The 27189-nt window shown below is 35.2% G+C and overlaps 1 protein-coding gene across 4 annotated transcripts in view; it reads right to left on the bottom strand.

Annotated features, from left to right (window-relative positions):
• The window catches only part of LOC144440902 (discoidin domain-containing receptor 2-like), a 39336-nt gene extending 12494 nt beyond the window's left edge, over window positions 1–26842 (bottom strand). For 2 of the 4 annotated variants that reach the window (XM_078130351.1, XM_078130354.1), the window contains exons 1-4: window positions 11903–12008; window positions 2870–3111; window positions 944–1049; window positions 71–323 (exon numbers count right to left, since the gene is read on the bottom strand). In XM_078130351.1, the coding sequence (XP_077986477.1) occupies window positions 71–323; window positions 944–1049; window positions 2870–2966 (456 nt within the window). In that variant the 5' untranslated portion in view covers window positions 2967–3111; window positions 11903–12008. Of the gene's footprint in view, window positions 1–70; window positions 324–943; window positions 1050–2869; window positions 3112–11874; window positions 12009–26710 lie in introns of those variants that run through there. The other 2 variants (XM_078130353.1, XM_078130352.1) reach the window with 2 other exon arrangements.
• Between the last annotated feature and the right edge of the window lie 347 nt (window positions 26843–27189).

Here is a 27189-nt window from a genome sequence, read left to right as displayed (position 1 = left end):
AAACACAGTTGGTGAAAGGTAACTTGTAATGGGTTGTAAATGTCCTAATTACAAAACCAGAGTGACTTACTGTTTGATTGTATGCTGTCTTATACTTGAATTCTAACCATTCATCATTTAGTCCCTTACTTCTCCTGAAGTAACCAAACTTGAAATGGGATGAAAATTCACGTCCTCCAGTAGGTGGATGATCCCTACCCTGCGTAGCCACCATACTGATAACAGTTAACTTTAAGAAGTTGATTTCTAAGTATTCGTCACTGTACTCATTATTTATAGGATTACCTGGACACCATGCACCAGCTCCCTCATTATGACTAAGTCTGAAAAATGATGACATCATAGTCAAACAAAACATGTGATGAAGTCATGATGATCTAATAATCTGGGTATCTGACTTGTAAAGTTCATCCTATGCTCTGCCATTTTAATATTTCCAATTGTGGTACTAGGTACCACAGTTGTCATACAGTATATATATATTTACATATACATATATATTTATATATTTACATGTTCATTTTGGTGGTCTTTCATTGAAATGTACTGTACTGTACTGTACTGTACTGTACTGCACTGCACTGCTCTGTACTGTACTGTACTGCACTGTACCAGTACTGTACTGTACTGTACTGTACTGTACTGTACTGTACTGTACTTTGCTTTGCCACCGTTTGACAAGTTTGAAGAACTATCTATATGGCTATACGGTATGCTGTGCTGTCTCATGCTGTACATTCTGTGCCATATGTTACACTATGATGAGCTTTGGTGGTGTGTTTGTAACATACTGTACTGTATTCAGTAACTTGCTTTGCAGCATACAAGACTAGTTTTACAGAACTAACAACTTCACTGCTACAATGACTGTTTTATGACAAGGCTGGAGAATACCAGGGCCCAATAAATATGTTGTGTGGAATAAGTTATAACATCACCTCACCTGCTATGACGTGCTGACAATGAATCTTCACTGTATGTAGAACTAGCAGACAACTGAGAATCTTTGATCTCACCACTGTGCATTCCAAGTGGGAGACGACAAGTGTCTACAAAACAACAAGTAACGTAAGTTACAACATTTATTTTCTGCCAGCCTTATAAGTATTCAAGTCTTGTATAAAAAAATGTATCACTATTTACATGTTTATTTTAATAACTAATTAGGGTTAGAATTTCAAATACCTTCTTTTTTTATTTTGGTCAATATATTCACCCCATTATCCTCACAACTGGGTATCAGACTTTATAAGGGTTAAACTCTCTATGGTATAAAATGATACACATCAATTATTCAGTTTTCCATGTGACAAAAGGCAACATGCCTGAAGAAAATGAACAAATAATTGTACTATTCACAATTCAATAAAATAAATTGGGAAACAGAGGTACTTAATTGGCATGAGAGTATTCAATAAGTGAATCAATCAATCACTTTATTTCAGAACACTAAGGCAACTGGCCCAAAGAGTAAATATAGTACTGTACTATATACACACACTTCAGTTCACATGGAGATTCTACCACTCTACTTCTCATTGCAATATATATATGAAGCTAAAGTATTGACATTTAGCTAATCATTCCGCCATCTACATATGTTATTTTTATGGCGTGTCTGTCTGGAAAGTCTATAAAAACACTGACACGACACTGTTTACTTTTACTTCATAGTATGCATTGCTGTAAAATCATGATATCATAGCAAACTGATATGTGGATTTTAATTTCATGTCGGTATCACTGACTGTGAGGGTTGATGACCTGGTGTGTTCAGTCTTCTAATGTATAATTTATATACATTTCATCTGATTAAAATATGATACTATTCAGTCAGTGAGATTTCATTATTAGAATGATCGGCACTCAAAGCAAAAATGTTTCTAAACACAGTGCTTGACAGTTGTGCTAGCAAAGAATTGTGTAGTTCCTGTAAAACCAGACTAAGACCAAGTTTTCTACACTTTAACCCCTTCAATACTGAAAACATTCCCGCCAAAATTGTTTGGACAAAATTCTTGTTTTATGTAACTTTTTGGCATATATCAACTTCATTTTAGACTGGAATTAAAGAAATGTTAGTTCCTAACAAAGTAATATTATTGTAATTATGAAAATATTCATATAAATTGGGTCCCCATATTATTTAAAACTCGTCTCTAGTCATGAAAGGGTTAATGGAGCAATTGAGTTTAGATGAAACTATTCGGGATGGACTATGAACATAAACAGGTGATAGTACAAAATGGCAACACATACTTTTAGTCTTCTTACATAAGTTACAAGCAGAACTTTTGTGAGTTTATTTCATGTGTTATTTTTCACTCAAAGATGTGCCTTCATTAGCTTTTCAAAAAGTAATTAGATATGGAAAACAAATCAAGGAGATGGAAAAGTTACCATTGACATAATCAGTAATAGAGCTGTTGTCAGTTCCAAGATGCATTGCAGTCTCTCCATACAATGCCATGTATTCTGTACGCGCTGAGGGGTTTGAACGTGCTACTCAGGGGGATAGTTGTCACATGACGGTACCCTGGGTTTACCCGTAAAATCTCACTCTGTCATCGATGGCGTTCAGTCTTTGTTCTATAAAATCACCCATAATTAAAGAGGTCAACATGTCTTACCACCATTTCCTGATGAAAATGTTATTTCAAATGTAATAAAGACAAAACAAGACTAAATCTAACAACATAAGTGACGTCCTCTCGCGCAATGCATCTTGGAACCAGAAAATCGACTATTATGTCACCTCACAAAACAAATTTAGTTAACGATAGGCCAACTTACATTTAGCGTAATGTGAATGTTTGAATTCCTGTTTGTTCAACACTTATGAAAATCTACAGATTGAAACTACACTTACCTAGATCAACAGCACCCAATGTATATGTGGAAGAAACCAAAACTAGCATCGACGTCAACAACATTTTATGTTGAAGTGTTAGTTTACTTGATACCATGGCGAAAACTTGTGTAACAATCTAAGCCTTAAAGTAGCACCTCATTCTTTCTCAAGCTTTGAAGATCTGAAGCACTGCACACACATATACAAAGTAGGTGTGTCACTCATTCAGGCTTCTCAACTCATCTCAATACAATGTCAATCTGAAGGAAAAGGAAAGAGTTACAATATCAGTAATTATGTGACTATAACTTTTTATGTGTCATTTTAAGTAGCAGGGAAGTTATGAAATACAACAATACATGATATTTGATATATACATATTTTCAATATGTGGGTGAAGTTTGGAATACATGCTGGTCTGTCTGTTCTCAGGAAATGTAACGTCACATGGGTGATGATGGGCACTGGTAAGAAAAAAATGACAATAACGGGTAATTTGAATTTGTGACTACACATTATTATACCAATAAATCATTCAATTAAGTATCACAATAAACAAGTCTAGTGTGGCATTTAAAAAAAAATATTGGTTGTTGGTCTGTGACATGTCAACAGGTGAATTATTGAATGAAAGCCTGTCCCTGATAATGTGATTCACTCACAAGGTATCAGAAAGTAATCTGACAACACACACAAGTTTAGCTACATACTCAAAAGGCATGATGCTGTGTGGCTAGGCTTCTTCCCAATATGTGAGCTAAGAATCATGTTATTATCTACGCATTCAAAATTCACTATATTTTGTTCTTTGTTTGTCAATTTCTCACACCAATGCTAGCATCACCTGTAGAAATGTGGTATCATTGTCGTAAACTAGTAACGTCTTTACAGCAGTGCTTCATAGACATTCCGTTTTATAATATAATTACCTCAGCAGAAAAATATGCTCTAGCTTGCGAACATATGTGGTGTGTGCTTCAGTTCTAGGCTAGACATATTGAAAATACATTAAACTTGAACAATAAATATCGCATTTCTCATGGCTCTTTAAATTTATGATATTCTACATAAAGTCTTCCATACATGTAATATGACACACTTACATGACTCATTGTAAGTGTACGATGATGTGACATGCAAAATTTTTCATTTTTGGGTTTGTACACATACTTCCATTCTATTGATTTTTTTATGTTATTCAGTTAAAATCTGTACTTTACTTAAACTGTCATTACCATAGTTACTTAATAGTTATAATTTCTAAAACTCCACTGAAAGTGTCATCTGTTATTTGATAGTCATTATATTAAAACACAGCATGCATTCTACCATGATTCACATCCTGACCAGCCTAGTTTCAACAACAGTGAAAGTTATCGTCACCAGCCCTAGTTTCGACGGTGAAAGTTATCATGACCAGCCCTAGTTTCAATGGTGAAAGTTATCATCACAGAAGCACTAGTCTTGAGTATTTCATGACATTCACTTCAAGTGTGACACATATAGGGAATGGCGCTACAGGCAACCTTGCATACTCACTGGACATACTCGTGCATAGATTGTCAGAAACAAAACCTACAAGACATGCTGTTGTGTTTTGTGGTTAGGTAATGAAATGTCCATGGACTATATTTGAGGTTAATAATTACTTTGTTGAAAGAGTGCCTATCTAAGTAAGTATAACAAAAATGGGTTGTTGTTTTTACCAAATAACCAAAATGCCTTTAATTCTATATGTTTGTATTTCACAGATTTCAGTCTTTCCTTTTGTTACACAATTGAATTAAGTCAGAAGAGTAACTCTTTTTTAAATTTTCTTTTGGACATGTTCAAGATGATAAGAAACAAAGTTAATGTAGTATTATACCAATATCTAACCTAATTTAAGTAGATGAAAGATTGCACATTAAATAGAATCACATTTATAAACACACAATAGGGAACTTGCAATCCAGACTGAGCATGCTCAGACACAAAGGATTATGGGATTATCTGTGGTTATTGTAATACCTAATCTGGAGCTACTGATAAAATTAAGCTCCCACAATGGTCAGAGTGACTATGAATTGATTATTTGTGGTTACAAACAATGTATCAACATTGTTTACAATACTAATAGATTAATATTTATTTTCACATTTCCCATGATGCAACATCAACATGGCGGGTCTGCAAGTTCCCTATTGATGCATTGCAATCCCATATGAAGTTCCTTTTAAGTTTAAAGGCCAGTCACTCATTTGTGATATCTTATCAATGGAGCCACAACAATTTGACAGGACATTTTGTTCAAGACACACACTTTTTCTATAGCTTTGCCACACAACTGTTTTTCTAACCGAATTCCTAATTCAACTTCAGCCTTTAAAATTGATATAGTGACTTGTGAACTTGTAAATGAAAAGGATTGGGACAATGTGTTAGCGCCCTCACAGTCTGTTTACAGCCATCGATCAGCAGTCCTGTGTCATTGGCACTTCCTTACATGTGAATTATGTAGAGTGTTACATAATGACTGGACACTATGGCTAGAAGTATAAACATCACTCTCATTAACCTTCTAAGACAACAGATTAACACATAAATTATATCTTGTCCAAATAACATGTAATTTGATAGCTTCCCTCTAGCTAGACAAGTTGCTTATTTATTCACAGACAGACATGTATTTCCCTACTACAGAGATACAATCAGAATAACTCAAGAATCTGTGCTTTCCAATCCTCAATGCCAATTGTTTTTACATTTCTAAGCATGGCACTGAAACCTCAAAACAACACAAACATTTGACCTTGACACCAAAATAAAGTATTGAGGACACCAGGAAGTCATATAGCTTTCACTTCAGTGATGATAAAATCTCAACAAAGCACTTCCTCAATTACAAGGTACTTCAATCACAACTATCCATTAAGCAATTACAGTATACTCTTTATCTGAAAATGTCTTTAAATGTAGAGACAGCAATGTGAGCTATTTTTATTCTCTAGACTGCCTTCTATCAGATGTTTTGATTCACATCCTTTCTCTAAGGGTATACATGGCGGTAAACAACTTGTTATTGTGAAGTTAATACTGTCTAAAATCTCCCAGCTACATAATTTATCTAATGTTGCTCACTAATATTTTCATTCCCTGCCATATTACTTCACTGTATAGAAAATTGTAGTAGTGAGCTTTTCCTATCTGTTATCAGGATTATAAAATTTCCACAGTTGTTCTACAGAGAAATAAGAAAACAGCCTCAAATATGAGGCCTCCTATGTATGTTTAGTACTTATCTACACTTAGAATACTTATCGACACCCAGAGACTTTTCTGACACAACATATTCTGGTGAACAACACTGTCATTTAAGCTGGATAGCTAACTGTTTGTTTCTGGGCTAATCTACGGATACTCTATCTGTATTATGATTAGTTTTGATCTCAAACGTAAATAATTTACCTAGCATATTTTGGCTAAATCACTCGGCCTTCTTCAACTGTAATTGTATGATTCAATGTCTTATTGTATATGATTCAATGATATAGACTTGTCATATGACCATAGGAGAGTGTTGTCTACACCACCAGCAATTTCCATTCCCTAGTCCCTGGTACGTGACAGGCGTTGTTGTTTGATCTGTCTCTCTAGTATATTTCAGCTAAATCACTTGGCTTTTTTTCATCTGTTATTGTACATGATTCAATGATATAGAGACTAAGACTTGTCATATGACCATAGGAGGGCACTGTGTACTACCAGTATTTTCATTCCTTCATTCCTGTCAAAAGTGACTGTCATATGATGTCTATGTCACTGAATTGTAAACAGAAGCACCTGAAGAAGGCCATGTGATTTCACCAAAATATACCACATAAATAATTTATATGCTGAGTTCAGAACTAATACAAAATAAGATTCCAAAACAAGAAAACAATGTTTTTGGTGGTGATCACACTAAGTCTAACAACATTAAAGTCTTGTAGCTTTCACAATGTTGCCCAGGTGGAGTTTAATCCAGAGGCTGTTATTCCCAACTTGTAGTTTTTCGTATACAAACAAATACCCCCATCCCCTGGTAGAAAGAAGATTATAAAGCTGATAATCTTCTTAGTATTTACAAGAACCATACAATAATAGGGCCCTCTTTAAAGCATTCACACAAATACATTAAACTAATTACATGTCTCTAAATTTTGGAAATTCCAAATGAAATCTGGTATGTGGCATTTTTTCTGCACAGTAATTCCTAAAAGGAAAAATATGAAACTGCAACTAAAATCCCTTCCTTTACATAGACCTCTGGTTTCTTTACCCATGTACTTCTGACCCAGTCTATGTAATTGACACTCTAGGGACAGTCACTGTAAGTGTTACATCACTAATTTATTGTCTGTCTAGGATGATTTAGAGTACTTTTATTGTACTTATACAGTAATCTTGATCTCCACATGTTTTCATGTAAAGTGGTCCTCAATTTGCATAATTACAGAACTGGGCTGAATGTAATTATTTTCTATTGTGTCAACACAATAGCAGGAAAGCAATTAACTCAACACTTTAAAGTGAACATAGACCCTCCATCAGATCTTAGACCACAGAAAGGTCTATCATCACTAGGAGTGCAATTTGTATGTCTTCCTATGTATTCAAATCAAATGTACACACAAATAAGTACAACAACATGTTAGGTCTACCAGAAGTCAGTCATATTAGAGCTCATGGAAATCGAGAGGTCCTAGACTGGCGGAAAAAAATCGCCACGTGAATTTTTTTTAAAAATCGAGAGAAATGAAAAAAATAATGAAATAAAAAAACTAATTGAAATAAAATAAGATATGACAAAAATATATTTATATAAAAAAATAGACAATAAAAACAAAAATCATACAAGCAATGTAAAAAATTTGGTGGCGGGTCAATGAACTGAAAGACCATCATGATAGGACAAATACTGCATTACTCTTGGCATTGTTAGTATAATGTATGCAAATATATGTTGATTCCTTCAGGTACTGGCAATTTACAGGGGGATAGGTATGATACAAGAACCATTATGCCAATATCTGACCTTTTGCACTTCATTTCCTCAAGTATGAACAATCCAATGAATTGTTTAGAGCACAGTAGCCTGTTTACTATTCTGACAAGGTACATAATAGCTGGTTGTACCTCCTAGCCCACATCTTAATGTGAGGGCTAACAAGGCATAACTCAACAAACAGACTAGTACATGTGAAATGTGGTTGAATTGTGAGAAGCCATTCTATCGAAAATTTGAACAATCTAAATAGTACTATACTATCACATAGGATGTATGACCTTATAACATGGGCATGACAATACAAACCAATCTACTACATGTATATCTTCCAGTCAGCTGTATAAACAAGTACTAAGTCAAAATACCAAATTTACTATTTGATAGACAGGCTGAGTCATGTGGTGACCTCTGACACAACACAATGCACTGAAGTCAAGTGTCACCTTGAGGTAAACACATTTATCCAATACAAAGTGATTAGTTACTATGGCATGTACCATTGTTAGCACATCATTGATAACTATGACAAGTTTCATTCCCAACATTTAATGTAACAAAACTACAGTGTATGCTAATTATGTCCGTGATGGTGCAGACACGGAGGTAATTCTCTTACACCTCCTTGACCATACAGTATACTGTAGTTGTATGTTATTCAGCGCTAAATTTATTTTGTCTGAAAAATATGCGCAAAAGCTTTATCCATGGAAATAAGTTTCGCTAACATACTTTACAAGTTGTCATATTTCTACATTCAGTTGTTGTGAAAGGTGTCAACATGAACATATGCACTGAATACAGGAGGATAACCAGAGAAAACATTTATAAATACTAGTGTCACTTACCCTTTGCATTGTCTGCCAATTAAAGTGTGCCTGACACTAAGACTCTCTCACAGTCAGAACTTCACATAAATTGCTAAATCTTGGGTTGTTTTGTATGTACCGGTATCTACTGCATAATTGTACTCGTATACTAGTATCCCAGTATCCCTGTACTCTCACCTAAGACATCAACAAAAAGTTAGCCCTATATAATCGATGAGGGTGATACCGGTACATACAAAACAACCCAAGTTTTAGCTATTTATGCAAAGTTCCGAGGACTGTGAGAGTCTAGCCGGACACATCCTAATTGCCTTTCTGACAAATTTTTAATGTGCCAAAATAAACATTTTTACAGTATAAATCTTTGTATATGTTTTGGCTATAACTTCCTCCCAGGGATGATTTGTTATTTAATTCAAATTTTGCTCATTATTGAGTCTTGGGTATTGTTACAAAGTACACATTAACAAGTACTACTACTTACATGTAACAGAATGATAAAGTTACCCCTTTTGGAATCTTGTTTTAGTGCAAATATGTCTGAATCACTCTATGATATTATCATATCTAACTATCTAACATTTTCCCATTTTAGGTTTGTTTTAGCTTAGAACCCTTTACTTGTTAGATGATGTTGACAATAGCTATTGGGGAGAGATTATACAACACACACAGTCAACATCATTCAACAATAGTGAAAGGTCCTAAGCTATACAAATAAGTATGAAGTTGGCTACCCTATTCCTGCCCCAGCCATCAGACTTTTACAGGAACTTGACCTGAAGAGGGTTACCATCACAACATATTCAGCAATCTATACAAGCTAGTATGGATGCCAATGTGGTTTCTAACTAAACTGTGAGTGGAGGTGTAAATAGTAGTAGTAACGATACTGTATAGGAACTAGACTAACACAAGCTTACTGAATCATACAATTAAGATTGTCAATTACCCCAAGACTGTAAGTTTGTGCTGTGAAGACCATGACAGATTTTTGCATTAGCGGTTCAAGTGCGACTTTCTCGACTTGGTGAGCCAGCAAGTTGGGTGTCATAAAAATTGTTGGCATCTCTAAAGCTATTTACAATGTCACTGATAATGGGTCAGTAAAACTGATAACAACTGATATGACATTAGGGGCTTCACACTTAGATATTGAGCTTAGCTTTGCCTGATGTGTTATGTAATAGTGCTTTATCACATTTGTAAATATTACCAGCAAACATTATTCAATGATAAGAAAGATAAGAAACCCCACTTCCTTAGTTAATGGCTAGATTCTGTAATGAACCTGGACATGTAGTCTCACTTCATACACAGAGTTGGAGGTCTATGGTTCATACAGCTACAAATACCCTACTATTTATTTATCCACGCCTGATTGAATTTCATTACCTTGATGTTCATATAGCATTGGCTAATTAATAACAATAACATTGTCTCAACTGAATGCATACATCCTTATCTTAATTGGCAATGATTTGTCTAAATCAGCCTAAATCTAAATCAACCGTATCAAAATGAAAACAGCTTATATAATTTAAACCTGTGCTGTATGGGATTTCTGCATGAGTTGATCTGATCTGACACTGTTGACATTAAAATATCACAATGAAAACAGCTTAAATAAATGTAATATATACCCCTTATCCTGGCAATAATTTGCCTAAATCAACCATCTCAGAATGAAAACAGCTTAATTTACTACTCAGTTATAATCATGTGGTATGTGGGATTTCAACTGATCTGAAACTGTTGAGTGAAAATTTAATCTCTACTTCATGGTTGATCTTTGTGCACACACATCTGTTCATCATAAAGGGGCAGTCTCCAAGCTACTGTCAGATTTCTACAAGACAAAGATCTAGACCTGTAGTAGTACTACTACTACTAGTAGTAGTAGTAGTAGTAGTAGTAGTAGTAGTAGTAGTACATCATGTAGTAGTAGTAGTACACACAAATCATAAAGGGGTAGTCCCTGAGATACTGTCCGCTTTCAACAAGACACAGACCTGTAGTACGAGAAGTACCGTGACACAAGTCTTAATTATACTGGGGCACTCCCTGAGATACTGTCAGCTTTCTACAAGGCACAGATCTAGACCTGTAGTAGTACTAGTAGTAGTAGTAGTAGTAGTAGTAGTACATGTAGTAGTAGTAGTAGTAGTACTACTAGTAGTAGTAGTAGTAGTAGTAGTAGTAGTACACACAAATCATAAAGGAGCAGTCTCTGAGATACTGTCAGCTTTCTACAAGACACAGATCTAGACCTGTAGTATACACACAAGTCTTAATTAATCCTAATGGGACAGTCCTTGAGATACTGTCAGCTTAATACAATGGTGAGATGATATAGATGTGTAATGGCATGTAGTACATATGGATTACATCACAAAGTCAAACAGATGTCCTTGAACTAAATCCATATCTCAAAAACCTGACATTCTGGGAGAAAACCTTGGTCGCCAATTTTGATATTTGTATGAAGCTTGATTGAGACAAAGAGTTCAACTATGAAAATTTAGTACTTAGTTTGGCAGTGAACTATGAGTATGACCTTGTACGAATGTGATTATTGCTGATGTTAAGTTATATTAAGGACGAAGTGAGCTAGTATAACAGGTCTGAGAAATATGCCAAATAACTGTCAAAATTCCAGTTTTCATTCGTAAATTTCACAATATTCAAAATTCCTCTATAGTAGTCAACAATCTCGTCATTTCTTGGGTAATAAACTTCTTTATAATTTATATATATTATATATAATATATATATAAGCTGTTGAAAATATTTTAATTTAATTTAATCAAAGCCCTAATCCTACCACAGCAATTATCTTTAACATGGACTTGACCTGAAGAGGTTACCATCAGCCTCAGGTCAAATATTGATGTATACACATTTATCGTGATTTAATACCGTCTTAGTTTTAACTCACCTACAGGTACATTATGTATAGAATAGATAGAAATGACAACATTGACTGATAACATTACATTTAGAAATCAAAACCACCAGCATAATGAAACTAAAGCAGCAAGTATTACATATTATAATAAGTGTTCATATCACTAAATTACGAGTACCATGAAACTAAAGCAGTCAAGATTACATTATAAAGTGTTCATATTACTATACTTGGCAGTATAATGGACACAATCATGTACCTTACAAGTCAATGATCCAATTCTTTACCTGCTGAGTGTGTCCATTGATGTCCATCAATTCTTCTCAACAATTAACGTACAGTTACATCACTCGTAGCTAGAGTTTAGAGAGCAGTTACCCATCTAATCCTACATGGCTCTACAAAATGGCATCCCACACATATGCAAATGAAGTGACATGATGATGATAAAGCTATGAGTCATCACCATTCAAAGCATCATATACAATATACTATAGTGTAACAGTTTTTCATTTATACGGACAATGACCTATTTCATATGTATTAGACTGACATTTTACACTCATGAAAATGACCTTGTCGCATGTATATTTTATGAATTTGAGAATCATATTTTCATCACATTTTTACAGATGTATCATCCAACCATTCTAGCAGCCAAGGATTTTCATACAAGCCCCTCTAAGATCACAGTTCACAGCATATCTTATCTACAGCATGTTTTTATCATTTTAAACTCTCTTTAATGATATCAGACCTTGGCAAAAGTTCTGAATCACGAATAATTACGTATCTCTCCATCTTCACAGTTGCCTCACGAGGCCAAATACAAGACTGGTAGACGTCTTCTCTTCTGGGTTTATACAAAATGGTCATTTATTTTGATAATGTTTTGACAATGACCTTGAGAGTGAAATGTAAATCTCACAAGCCTCTATCAACATTCTTTCCATGTGGATCAACTAGTGTACAATACCTCCAGTGTTACTAGTTTTTGAACCCCCACCCACAATAAATCTGGTAAATTCATTTGTTTACTGTTACCATTAACTTTATACCATGGGTTGACTCTTTCAACCAATGTCTTTTATTCCACATGGAGGTACACCACCTGAACTATTAAGTAGTGTTTTGGTCTATATGATCAACTATAAATCTGAAAAATTCATTTGTTTTCATTTCCCCATAATTTTAATTATATATGTAGGCAGTGGTGGCAGAGGGGGGGGGGGGGGTGAATAGAGCAGATGTGGGTATGTGGAAAATTCATCATTCAATTCCCTAAACTTAGATTTATAAATTTAGCCATATTAAATGTTGGCTGGATCTACATGAACTTCACAATAACAAAACAGAAGGGTTTTGTTTTTGTTTTTGTTTGTTTGTTTTTTTTTGGGTTTTTTGTTGTTGTTGTTTTTTTGTTGTTGTTGTTTTTTTTTTTTTTGGGGGGGGGGGTTTATGAATTTTAACTAATGACACAGGAGAAGATTCCTACAATAGTCAACAGGTATGTTGCATATTAGAGGCATTTTACTGCATAATAATAATAATAATTTTGTCATTTGTCACTATACTATATGTTTAGTACCTATCATTCTTGTTGTTGTTAGGGTTGCGAAAGATCAACATGATTCTATGCTGTCCACCCATGGAAGTGTCATTCTTACCACAGCAATGATTAACATCAAGGCCTGATTAATGGCATCGAGTTCAGGGGTTTTGTTCTTATTGTGTGTAACTATACAATGGACTGAGCCAGACTAGGTACTTTCACAACATGAATCATACTTCTATGTACAATATGACCATTTAGTAATTTCACAGTCTATCTCAACCCATTCACTGACAAGAATCACACTGACAAACACATTCCATATAACAATTAACTTCTCCCTCAAGTCAAAAAAAACAGTTTTGAAAGCAAAGGAAACAGGTGGCAGTCAAAGATCTCTAGTCACTGTAAAGGTTTCACATCATTTTGTCTGACTTTTCAAATACAGATACATGAACTGAATTTAAAGTACTTTCAAACTTACACAAAACTATTCAATCTATTAGAAAGATGTGGTCATCCCATTGATGGTTTCATACCATTATGTCATTTCACATCATGTCTTTGACGCCTAACACATGTTTGACTGTAGACGTCTATAACACAAATGGGTGTCTGATTGATGAAGTCATAAGGACCAGGGATATAGAGGTAACAAAAGAATGAACATACCAATGTCTGTGCATGACTTTTTTACATATAAGATGGGTAATCAGAATCAAGTAAATGTACTTTTTATACACTATTCTGAGACCAGGAGTAAGCAAATCCACTGGTCCTAGGTCTGGGACGAGCCTTTTTTGGGGCGGACCACACAAATTTTACCTTGCCTGGTCCGTCGGACCAGTACCTTACTGTTAATAACTATGTTAAAAAGTCGTCTGAATATATAGATTCATAGGCAAGATTTAATGTTTCACATTAGCGGGACCTGGGACCACCAATTCTTTCAGCAGGACCACTGGATTTTTTAAGGCACTGGTCCGGGACCACCAGTTCACAAAATGATTTATTCACCCCTGGAGACACACATACATCTACAGAATATTTTGTAAGTACTAGTCTTACTAAATAAACATGCTCCTTAGTTTAGTTTAGCAGTGCAAGGATAGGGGGCAGGGTAGAGTACAAAGCAGTAATATGAAATGGCACAAAAGATTGAAAATATAAATGTATGATACTATAAAGATGAATAATCAAAGCAGACAAATCTACTTTTTATGTCTTATCATTTTGAGAAACACATCATACTGGTAACACATCATAAGAATTCCGCACATATAGCTGTTGTAAATAGAATTCACATTCACAAATATTGTTGGGGGGGGGGGGGGGGGGGGTGTTAGGTTACAACCCTTGTTTTTTACTTGCCTCACATATCCCAAAATTCCCTCAATTCTCCCTCCACCCCAGCAGTGTTTGTGAATATATCCTAACTTGATTTTTTAATGTTGACTATGGGCATGTCAGAAGAACAAAACTAAATTTTTTGCTATGAAAACCAAATTCATATGTAGTGGTATACTAACTACATGTAAATATATATGTAGTACGTAAATAATTAGAAGGGTATATGTGTTATGCATACCTTGTGTATGGCTTTTAGTGTATGTCTAGAAACCTGATGTGGTTTGTACAATGTATGTAATAACATATGAATCTGGAATGTAAACATTCTGCTGAGACTTGGTAAGCTTCACCCTGCTGGTGACACTAGTACTGTACAGCTATGGGTTGGAGAGACATGATTCAAACAAGATGGACACAAGATTTACATGGTGCGGCATCATCAGAATTCAACCTGCTGGTATCACTACTGAGCACAGCTACAGGTTTAAGTGGCATGATTCAAACAAGATGGAGCAAGTTTCATATCTAACAATAGTAGTATTAATACAAATTTCACATCCACTCAAGTGCACAAATTCAACATCCAGCTGTTTGGAGTCAGTGGTGCCAAAAGAAACATACTAGTTGCCAAATATGTAATCCTGCTTGCAAACTGTGTACAGGATGAGGTTCTGAAAATGTCCCTAAACACCAAGAACGGAAGGGACAATATTGTCAGAATTGAGTGCAACTTATACATGTATTCCTTCTGCAAGCAGGACTACCCATTATGATCAAAGATTGGTCACACGTACTTGCTATATTACATTGTCAGGGGTGAACAAATCATTTTGTGAACTGGTGGTCCCCGGACCAGTGCCTTAAAAAATCCAGTGGTCTTGCTGAAAGAATTAGTGGTCCCAGGTCCTACTGATGTGAAACATTAAATCTTGCCTATGAATCTGTATATTCAGACGACTTTTTAACATAGTTATTAACAGTAAAGTACTGGTTCGACAGACCAGACAAGGTAAAATTTGTGTGGTCCGCCCAAAAAAATCACTAGTCCCAGACCCAGGACCAGTGGATTTGTTCACCCCAGAAATTGTATATACATGGCAGGTTATCAGACACATCGTCTCTATACCATAAATCACTTGATCTGTTAGTCTGTAAGATACAGACTTTCATGCCACTCTATCAGCCAGCGTTCATCAGTTAAGAAGCCTGATAGGACCAGTCTGAATGCCAACTGTGGAGTGAGTGAAGGTATAAATCGTAACGATACTGTACAGGAACTAGACTTGGGCTGAACACCATGATGCATCTTAGTCTATTGATCTGTCTGACCTGTACTCTTTCACAAGGAACATCATTAACAACTCTGATTTATATACCCCATCTGTAGTAATAAAGAACATGTACAACAACAGTTGGAATGTCTCAACTGGTGTACTTTACCAACAATAATGATCACTACATCAGTACACTTACATCCAACATACTGTCACAGTGTGTTGTCAAATTACTAAGTATTTGAAAAAGTTAAGTCTGCATTCTGTTTGACTAAACTAAATATGTATGCAATGTGTGATAATTATAAAAATGTACTTTATATGACACTGACAATTGAAATATTGTTGGTACAGTACAATCACCAGACAGAGACCTATATAATCGTAGACAGTGTCTCTGGTTAATTTACAACCTTTTATATGTCAACTCTTGGGGGGGGGGGGGGGGGGGGGGGAGTACAGAACCTGATTATAAGCGCATAAGATTATTCAAAATTAAATCCTTCACATAACAACTCCATCCTACCAGGTCCCCATTATACAGCTGGGTTGGCTGAGGCACTATCATGGTTCAAATCATGTCAAAGGACTTACATCATCTGATCAATTGCATTTTTTCTACTTGTACTGCTTTCACAAAATATGGACTACGTGTTCAAACAGAACCTAATCATATAGAATATCAAAAAAAAAATGAAAGTAAACAATGTACTTTCACCTACCTAATTCTTCATGTGTTTGTCTACATCCTGTCATGACCTTAGCGTGACTCTAATCCTTGGCTCATTTAGCATGAATTTGTTAATTTACTGTGAAATTTACATAGGGTAGGAAGGCTTTTAAAGACCCCTTAATACTCTTCTGAGGTGGCTAGCAATTATAAGCCTTTAAATGATTAATTGATGTCGTAGTAATAACACTTTTCTGGTAAACTGTTCCAAATGTCGACACACATTGATTGAAAAAATAGTTGTGTATATCCAATGTAGATCTGTCCATTAAACAATTTCAAACTGTGTCCTCTTGTTTTGGAAGTAGATACTTTGAAAAACACAACTGGATCAACAAAAGGAATTCCATAGAAAAGTACAAGTAGGATTTCAGTCTGAACGTTCTAGTCGTTGGCCCACTTCAGTAACCACTCACTACCCACAAGCTTATAACATAAGTGGCAACAATGCCAGGATATTTCAGGCTAGTAGGATTATAAGTACAACAAATAGTCCTAATGTTTTGCACATTTCATAACGACATGTGTAGTTCAGGTGAGTAGAATCTAACCGAATTTAAATTTTCACTAAATGTATGTGAAAAGTGCATTAAACTTGTAACTTTTTTCTCAATTTCATTACTTGTTCATAAACACATACATGTACATATACTATACGACACACTTTCTGAATCAGTGTTTTGCTAGCCTTGGTAAATTGGTTAAATTATATTTTAAATGCCAGTTTGCTTTTGACCAGGATTCGAATCACCATAGTAAAAATTAACCATATAGAAATCTCTTTAAAATTTACCTGCAGTGTTCTATGTACCTCTCTGCAGTAACTGAGTATGCTACAAACGTTTCAAAACCTTCTTTCCACACACACACACTGCATAAATGGCTCGTCAAGCACAGCTGAAACTTTCGTCTGACAAACTGTAAAGGAATGTTGATTGAATAACAGCCAAGGGGTGCAAGAAGGTCTAAATGTCTCATACTATAGCAAAAAATAGAAATGATTGTAAAGACGGAGGTCAGGGGTCAACTACATGGGTTGGACTGAACCATTGTTAAAGATCACTATTTCCTGATGTCATGATGTCATTTGAAAGAATGTTTTTGAAGACTTTTAAAACAGACATTTCTTTGTTGATAAATGTTAGTTACATTTGTAGGAATGTGAAAAAACCAAAGTATTAAATACCCTAGACAAAATTGACAATGCTTGTTTAATTTTCATCAGAGAATTATTTCTTGTCTTTGAAACTTTTGCCCAATCACTTGCTGAACACAAGTTAATGCTCAAATTACCGTGAAAACTCAGTGATTCAGAAATCAAATATCAAAATATTAAAATATCTATATTGTCCATGATCTTTTGTCCAATCACTATCCCTGATTCCCTGATGAATACAACTTTACATACATGCACAAAATTGTCTTTCAATCAGGTTTATCTTTACCCATCTATAAACTTTTGCATTCTGGAAAATTTGAAACCATAGGGTACAAGGTTTTATATACATGAAGGGGTTAGAAAACTGATAACATTACGGTGATCATATTCTAGTGCTATCTGTGGCATCAAATATCAAGACCTCTGGGGTGAAGAGACAATTCATACCACAGGTAACATCTAGACTAAGGAAGAGATGCTTCATACACAGGTAACATGATGATCTAGCCCAAAGTGATCATTACTTCAGACAAGTTTATGTACAAGTTGCAAAATCACCATGTACATTCCAGAACATGGCTGTGAAGTATTCTAATACGCCCCTGAGGCTGAAGTAAGTTTCCAAGATCAAATTCTAACCACACACTGGTATTCTTAAAGACTTAGAATAGTCCTGAGGGGTATCTCCACTGTGTGACCTCTGATTGAACTTTTAAATTACCAGTGTAAAGTTTTCTTCCTCTACTCTAGACCAGATGACTTTACTTTTACTGGGCCCTCCTACTTAGTTCATGTTCCTTGTTTGACATCTGACCCTCCCACTGGTCATACTACAACATGAGATGTGGTAATTAAGACTTTTCTGTATTTGTGTAACTTGATATTAGCAAGGGAACTAGAAAATACAGCCTAATGCAGTAATGCTGGTAATTATTGGGTTCACTAGCCTCCATATACAGATGATTCTATGGACAGGAATTTGGTGCAAGGCAATATGGTTTAAATGTGTGAGTTTCGCATGTTTGTGTGTGTATATATGCATGTGCATGCATGAGTGGGCAAATACATGTGTATGCGTATGTATGCATGTGTACGCGTGCATGTGTTCATTCATGCACAGTGTGCCCTCTAAGCCAATTTGACACACCACAGACACACGCAATTTCTAGTGACATACCAAATTTTGGTGTTCCCCTATCAGAAATGTCAGTTTTCTCATTTTGACTCACAACAACAAAATGTGGATATCATTTGAGGGCAGTGTATACATGTATGCTCGTGTGTGAGTACATGTATGTGTGTATTAAGGCACTATATGCATATATGCATGTTTATGTTTGCTTGCAAGCAGTTGCATACATGACTAGTCACTTGTGCATGTGATGGTTACAATATTTGCCTATAAATGTGTACACTTTCATGCATCTGGCCATTCATTCTCACAAGCCCATCAAGTACATTTCTCTACTGATATACATCTTGTACGAAGCATATAAGAGATAGAACGCACTGCTGCAATAAAGAGGAAAGTAAAACACGAAGAAGAACCATACAGCCATCAGGCCTTTTTGCAATCCTTGCATAAATTTCATTTTCATCAATAGGTACAGTCTGCAGTTATTAATCCTGTTAATATACCAAACTGTTTGTTTCTGTATGTTGTAATAAGCTTTCATCTGTCCATGGCAGTTAGTATAATGTTTTGATTGCATATTTATTTATTCAGCATACATATGTATGTACATACGTATACACACACACACAGACAGACACACACACACGTACGTACGTACATACATACATACATACATACATACATACATACATACATACATACATACATACATACATACATACATACATACATACATACATACATACATACATACATACATACATACATACAATCAATTAATTAATGTATTTATTTGATTGACTAATTGCTTAATGAGATTAATGACCACTTTAATGGTATTTACAGAACCTGCAAATGAGGAATAATAAATACATAATGTACTTCCTGTTATTCTCTAGATTTACATACCCACTCTCTATTGTAATATTGTATACAGAGGTAATGACAGTTTTCGTTTACAATTCAAATGTAAACATATGCTGATTCACTTTATAGTGATTATGAATTTTATCAGTCTCTTTTGCATTAAATTTAAATATGATTGAAATGCAAATCAGAAATTAACTGTTTAAATGTCTGTCCTTACTTTATTTGTGAAAGCTAAAACCTACATTCAGTTAACTGTTTAAAACCAAGAAAACCATCAGGGTGGCACCACACAAGTTTTTGCAAAAGAGGTCAAACTGTTCAACATCATTTAAGAATACTAGGAATCCAATATGGCCACTCGACTCAAGTACTGTGTATTAACTCTATCATGGAAAAATAAAAGACTGGATTTCCTTGACAACAAGATGGTGGAATCCCTCCCTCTCCAATTACTTGTATTATTCCACTGAAAGGACAAGCAGCAGCAAGCTTCAATATGGCAAAGTTTGAGGATATTTTAGGAGATTTAATTTTCAACGAAATTCATCTCCAAGGCAATTTATTCTAAATGTGTGAGACAAATTTAGACTTGATAATTCAAATGACCTCTTTCACTCACTGCATGTGATTCATACTTTTAATAAAAGTGTATCATATTACAGACTTTCAATGGTGAACATAAACATTGTAAGCATGAGATAGCATGACGTAGGTAGCGTGGTTAGACAGAAAGATATGCAAAGCCACAAATAGCCACTAGACTATCATGACCCATTCCCTTCAAACTGAACATTTTTCTTTTAAATATTCTGATTATTTTTTTAACTAGGATAATTGGTTTATGTAGGACGGTTTTATTACAACACACTCACTGTTCAGCAATAAAATCTAAATACATGATATAGGGTCAAGCTATGAAATGTGGCATGCTCCATCCTAGATTACACTCTCTATGGATAGAACTAAACATGTCCTGCAATGGATATGGTCTCAGTTTACATGTACTGTTTTATGAGACCATTAAACTATTTCCTTCCCATCTTTGAATTCATGATATCTTCCCATGGGACCACCATTGCAGCAGTCACTGATTATTTACATAGCTTAGAACAAATAGTACTAGTAGTGAGTTAAATAATTCAACTTGGATTACACTGCTCAAAATATGTGGGCTTCAGTACTTACAAGTTAATAAAGAATGTATTACTTAGAAACTATCCAAATTTTGAAACTCACAAAATGAAAATTTGTTTTTGTACCAAAGTGACTTGTGGCAATGATACTGTAATTCCCATCTTAACCTCATCTCTAGACCTATACATGTACCAACTACAATACACCCTTTCCTATCTTCCACCACCCACCACCTTCCACTCAAACCAACTCTGAATTGATCAAGCCACCCATTATTGTTTAAATAAAACTACTAAATATACTTCATTTTATATTTATTACTACAATACTAGTATTACTTTTTCTCGCCAACACACTTCATTTTGTACAGTTTAGTAACATAGAATTACTCTTGTAACTTGAAACTATGACTGTATGAATCCAATAGTGCCACTAACTGCATCAACACATATAGTCATTACATGTATAAAGGAAAGTTGATGATAACCAATTGTACACAAGGTATTACATTTCATATAGAAGTGTGAGAAAGATGCCCCTCACTGGAATACAGAAAGTTGTACAGAATATAATATATTCATATCACAAACATTATATTTTTGTTCTTGAATTCTAATTCTGATTGTCCTTGTCTATATGTAACAACAGTTTGGCTAAGTTTTGGGAATACACCCCCTCCTCCCCTCCGTGAAAAGGCCAGCTAAGGTACAGCAATAACCAGATAATCAAGGCTTTTTTGATAATTAAATATAGAAATATTTTAACTTAAAGTAGACATTGGTTCCTGTCTAGCAAATTTCTGCAATCATATTCTGAAAGTATTGTTCATTATTGTATGAAACTAATTGTACTTCATTATGTGCATTATATTGGCATAACACATGTAATGTAGTTCAATCAATATCACTATCAGTAGTCTACAGTGGCCATCTGTAACTTCAAATCTCTTCTCACATTCTTCTCTCATTTTTTGGTGAAGACACTGAGATCTTGAGACTTGAAGCCACAGATAGCCTCTAGACTAGGATGGCAGGGAAACTCTTACAATAGACAGGGTGGAGATTTGGGTGAATTCTTTTGGTTTTTCTTCAAATTTTCTTTTTGATTTTATGCCAGGCCCTTGGTATTAAGTTATACACTCCTTCATGAAATTACTTCTTTGATGTTTTTAACTACTCTTTCTGTTATGAGAAACTTAAGTATGTATATCTTCCGGAGCAGTGCACATCAGTTCTGTGGCCCCAAGACATAAATAATATTATATTAACCCTTCACATTGCTTGAAGTATTTGTTTTTGCTTGGCCCTGGATATCAATATTCCTGAATTCCACTCATATCGTATCAGTTTACATTAGTTACAACTTCCAAGTTTAAATAATCAACAACTTAGTCACCAAGTAACACTCAAGAATTTTATTTTTAGTAATATATTTACTGCACTGACCATGACTTCTCATCTTCTCTCGTCCTCTGTGACCAATCAGCATATGGGAATATTTTAAAATCACATTGCTCAGTTCATATATAATTTTATAACAAGCAGAGAAGACAATAGATATCAGTGGAAGTCACAGTTAGTGCAATAAACAGGCCATATACCTGTGAATGTCATGGTTGAGTTTTGAGTATTGGTCAAATGAAACAAAGAAATGATAAACTGAAAACTTGGTTTTTATTGGTAATATCTACAAAAAACTTTAGTAAAATATCTCATGAATTCTAAATGTTACAAATACCATTTCACTCACCCATACAATGTTCCTGTGAACAACATTCAAGCCTGTGATAAACAAGTCTCTGGGTGGGCTACCATATCACAAAACTTGAGAACCAAAGATGAAGTTGGAAGTTTTTGATATTGGACAATCACAACCATTACAGAAATACAATGAAAATAAAGTTAAAAGACCAGTTCCAAATCATGGTTGAGAGCAATATATAGAAGTTAGAACTATAATAGTCATATTAGTACTGTAGAACAAATAATGTGAAAACTTTGTTGATTTTGCTAACTGTTCCAGGGGCATGGATATGTTCTCAAAACCATATTGTATGTTTGTTTTCTTCTCTACTATATCAATAATATACTACTAAATTTCTGGAGGGGGTTTCCAATCTAAACAAATAAAACTTCACTTGAGCATCAATCTGATTAAAATCCGATGTGGTGAAAGCGACTAGATGTCCTTATTTACCTGTATTCATCATGTTGTGACGTTTGTTTTGTTCGGAGTGATTGCGTGGGAAGGCGTGATCACTCCGAACAAAACAAACGTCACAACACGATGAATACAGGTAAATAAGGACATCTAGCCGCTTTCACCACATCGGATTTTAATCAGATTGCTTGAGCATATATCTGAGGCAATTCCTAAAAGATACATGATGAGCAATAAGGGCACAACTTTATATGTAGTGTACAGAATATCTCAGAGTCTTGAAACACTGGTTGCAATGCTTGCATACAGTGGGGTCAAAGGTCATACCACTGTTACCAAGGAGACTGTAGAAAGTAAAGATAAATGCCTCATAAATGACATAACCAGTTGTATAAGGTAGAGATTGCATGGTTGATGTATCTATTTACTCTCTGTCTGTATTTGAATCTTTTCTGTCCTACTACCATAGTGCTCCAAATAGATTGAATAACCTGGATATGGAACTGCAGCCTTCCTGGTCAGGGAACTACACATATCCTGTATTGATCATCCCGGGTTTCCTTCAGGACTTCACAACAACTTCCTATATATCCATAAAGAAATATGATCTTTGGGAACTCTTGACAGCAATGCCCCTGGTGTAGTATTGTTCATGTGCATATTTAAAACATATTGTACAAACATATAAACCATGCATGATTTACTGTTTTTGGGGGTATATATATTAAGAAACTCATGAGTGTATTGATAATATGCTATCAACTGTACTAACAACACCAGAGACAATAATTAATGCCATTGAAGGCATGCAATGAAATAAATACTAGAATAGTGGGGTTACATGTAAATTGTGGGTACATGTACATGTATTTTTTAGGGGTGGCGGTGGCCGAGAGGTAGGGTCATATGCCTCTTACCTCTGCAGCCTGGGTTCTAACCTACCAGGTGTTGCTTGGGTTTGATTAAATTTACCACTTTATAAGTAAGAAGAGTGTTGTTCAGTTTGACTCTACCGTACAATGCAGGTTTTCCCCAGGTACTCCAGTTTCCTCTCGCACTAATACTGAACCAAAGGAGCCCATAAATGAGACTAGCTCCTGGTGGTCATCAAGTAATTACACATATCTTATAAGCACAGCTCATGCCACTTGATATTTACATTACAAATAATTTTCCAATTTATGCAGGTAATATATGAATTGCCCTTTGCACACAGTGACAGACTTTACTTAGTTTCATGTTTCTGTCATCACTTAACTTACAGTGAGTGGTCCTATGCATCACTTCACTGTCAACTACTGTAAATTTAACACAACTGAAGCATTACACCTTGGTTATTGAGATGCATTGGTCTAAATATGGCTGCTGTAGATTGTTCTTTATCATTCCGTCCTCTGACACTACTTTGTATGGGTCTGTTCTGGATATCTTCCAAGACTATACTAACGCTGTCTGGAGTTTAGACTTACAGTAGTACCATATGTTGGAAATGCACCCTGGATCATAACTCACCTATCATGGGATTGGTACATGTACATGTTTATCATTCACAAGCTCTTCCAGATGGTTCTATTCATTCATTAACTCTATAAGTACTAGGTTTGTAGAAAGTCCATAGTGTATCATAGTGTATCATAATTTTGTTGGGAATGCCAGTAACATGATTGGGGAACTCAGGTAGATTTTACATACTTTAATGCCACACTCAGGCTTTAACCTGTGGGTGTAGTTAAGTTCAGACCCTATATTTCGTGTAGGGTCTATGAGTTACATTAGTGTTAAAAAAAATTATTTAGAAAATTATGTTTTCAATTTCAAACCTTTATTTTGGTAAAGATTTTATATACGTATTTGAGTAATTTTTACTTTTTTAGAGAATTTTTCCTAGATTGTCAAATTTGTGTAGCAAAAATGTTGTCACTTGGGATTTCTTGTCATTGCACACAATTCTCCTGTCAAAATTGGAAAATTAATATTCCAGCTAAAAATAATCAAAATACCCATATGAAACATTTTACAAACAGAAAATATTGTGGAATGATACAGTAATCAACTGTTTGTATTGTTTTTATTTTTCTACATTTATTAAGTTTTTTGCTGTTGTCCACTGAAGAATGATACTAGTAGTAACAGCCTTCACACATAGACAGTGTTGTTTATTCTAGAGACACAGGACGACTGATTAGGCACTGACTAGTCTGAATGGTCCAGAATTTGGTCCACCATGTAACTGTTCATTACCCCACAGGGTTGAGCATATTACATGTATATAAGACTCAGAGGAAACAACGCCTGAATCTGTCAGGCTAGGCATTGACTTGAATCTATAATCTCTGAAAGTATCCCAAGGCATTTTATCTATTGAACTGTATGTCTTTATTTCCATGAACTTCAGGGTCAGGTCAGTCTGAAAATGTTGTGCCAAGAATCATCAAACTCTGGCACAGAATGGGAAATCCAAGAACTTTTACAATCATTAGTTTAGAATATAAGTATTAAAGCTTTATTTTTGAGAATCAACGAATAGGGTAATTTCATATATTGAATTTTAAGAATTTGAGCGTAATTTTGATGTACGTATATGGGGGGGGGGGGGGGGTATCTAGATATCTAGAATGATTTTGCCATGCAACATGAACTTTTTAATCATTCACAGTTTGATTTTTAAAAATGTGAAGACATACCTGCTAAGTTTTCACCACGTTTTATCCAACAAAATTATGGTACAAGATACATAAGTTTTTACAAGATCTCCCACTATCTTCCAGTACTACAGTTGGGCTCATAACTTTATTTTAGTGAAAACACTGGTCTAATAAAATATCCTACCTCCCAAGCAAACAGGCTATTTTCAGACAACTTCACATGTGACCCTCGACACAGTCAATGTATAAAATATATGTATGAGACTTACACTGTAAACAACTCTTTTATTAGGTCTGATTTAGAATCAAGGACATTCGTGATTTACTGGTTTCATGTGAAGAAAGGTGAGCTATCCAGAACAAGATCCGCAGTAGATTTTTACGTACACTGATCATATCATAAAAAAGAATGAACTTTATATCACATTTCTGGAATTTTTCTCATTCACATTCAAATGGAAGAGGTTAGTTTGAAGAAGAATTTCACAAAATACTCTGTAACAGAGGAAAACGCCATTATTGAATGCCTGTTACGATGTGACCCCTATTGACATGAATCATGACACTATGCTGACTCGCATACTACTAGCTAGACCTACACGCGATATGCAATCAGCGGCTACAAAATTCAATTTACCATTAGCCCCGCATGGCACGTATGGTAGATGCAAAAAAAGCGTTTGATATTTTAAGTGTGTACCTTTATTTTAAGGTTTAAGATCAGACGACCCTGGCGGTCATGAACTAGCAATATTTGTTGTCCCGGGATCTCAAAAACAGATTCAGTGGCATGTGTGCACGATGAAGACAGTGTCTGGCGCTGCTCTAAATGACTTTTGTCTTTTCAAATTACACTGACTGCCACGTCTGGAGAAACTAGCCATGATCTGTAGCACAATTTTCTTGTTTCGTAAATTATAAATTAAAATTACCGGCAACGTGCTAAGAGGTTTTGCAAAATTGAGAAAAACAGTCGATATTTTTTTTGTGGGAACGCCAATGTTTTTGTTACGTTTTCGGTGAAATTATGAAGCTGCCTTTCGTCTCTATTCACATTAATTTGCAAAATGGAAAAAACGAACTCACCTTGCTGGAAAATTTTAGTTACTTTCCAAGGGCTATTTTTCACCAGTCTAGTTAGGTCTCTGTTATGGGCAGTCGCCGTTAGAATAACAAGCCGCAGATAAGCCCATTAGGAAACAAACTTGGATAGACAGGTTTCTCGCTAACCTTTCACTCGGATTGTTTGCTTACTGATGTGCGGAAGTGACGATAACCTTAGACCAATAGACGAGAGTAACCACTGGTGGCGCTGCATTAGTCCTCCAGCCTTGGCTTTAGCATGTTTAGTGGCCAGTGGTTCTTCGAATTCTTTAATATGTTGAATTCTTCACCAGCCATATTGTATTGCGTGTGATACTCTTGAAACTAGTAAATACTGCATTGCTAAAACAAACGTAAGCTTCAAGTTAGGAATTGAGCAGAACATATGGGGGGGGGGGCGAACAAATTGGGATGGAATTTAAAGGAGGGGCTTTAAAATTCTTTGTCTGTCTGTCTGTCTG

The sequence above is a fragment of the Glandiceps talaboti genome, chromosome 10 (genome assembly GCF_964340395.1).
Source record: "Glandiceps talaboti chromosome 10, keGlaTala1.1, whole genome shotgun sequence".
NCBI lineage: Eukaryota > Metazoa > Hemichordata > Enteropneusta > Spengelidae > Glandiceps > Glandiceps talaboti.
This window is presented reverse-complemented; position numbering and strand designations above follow the sequence as displayed.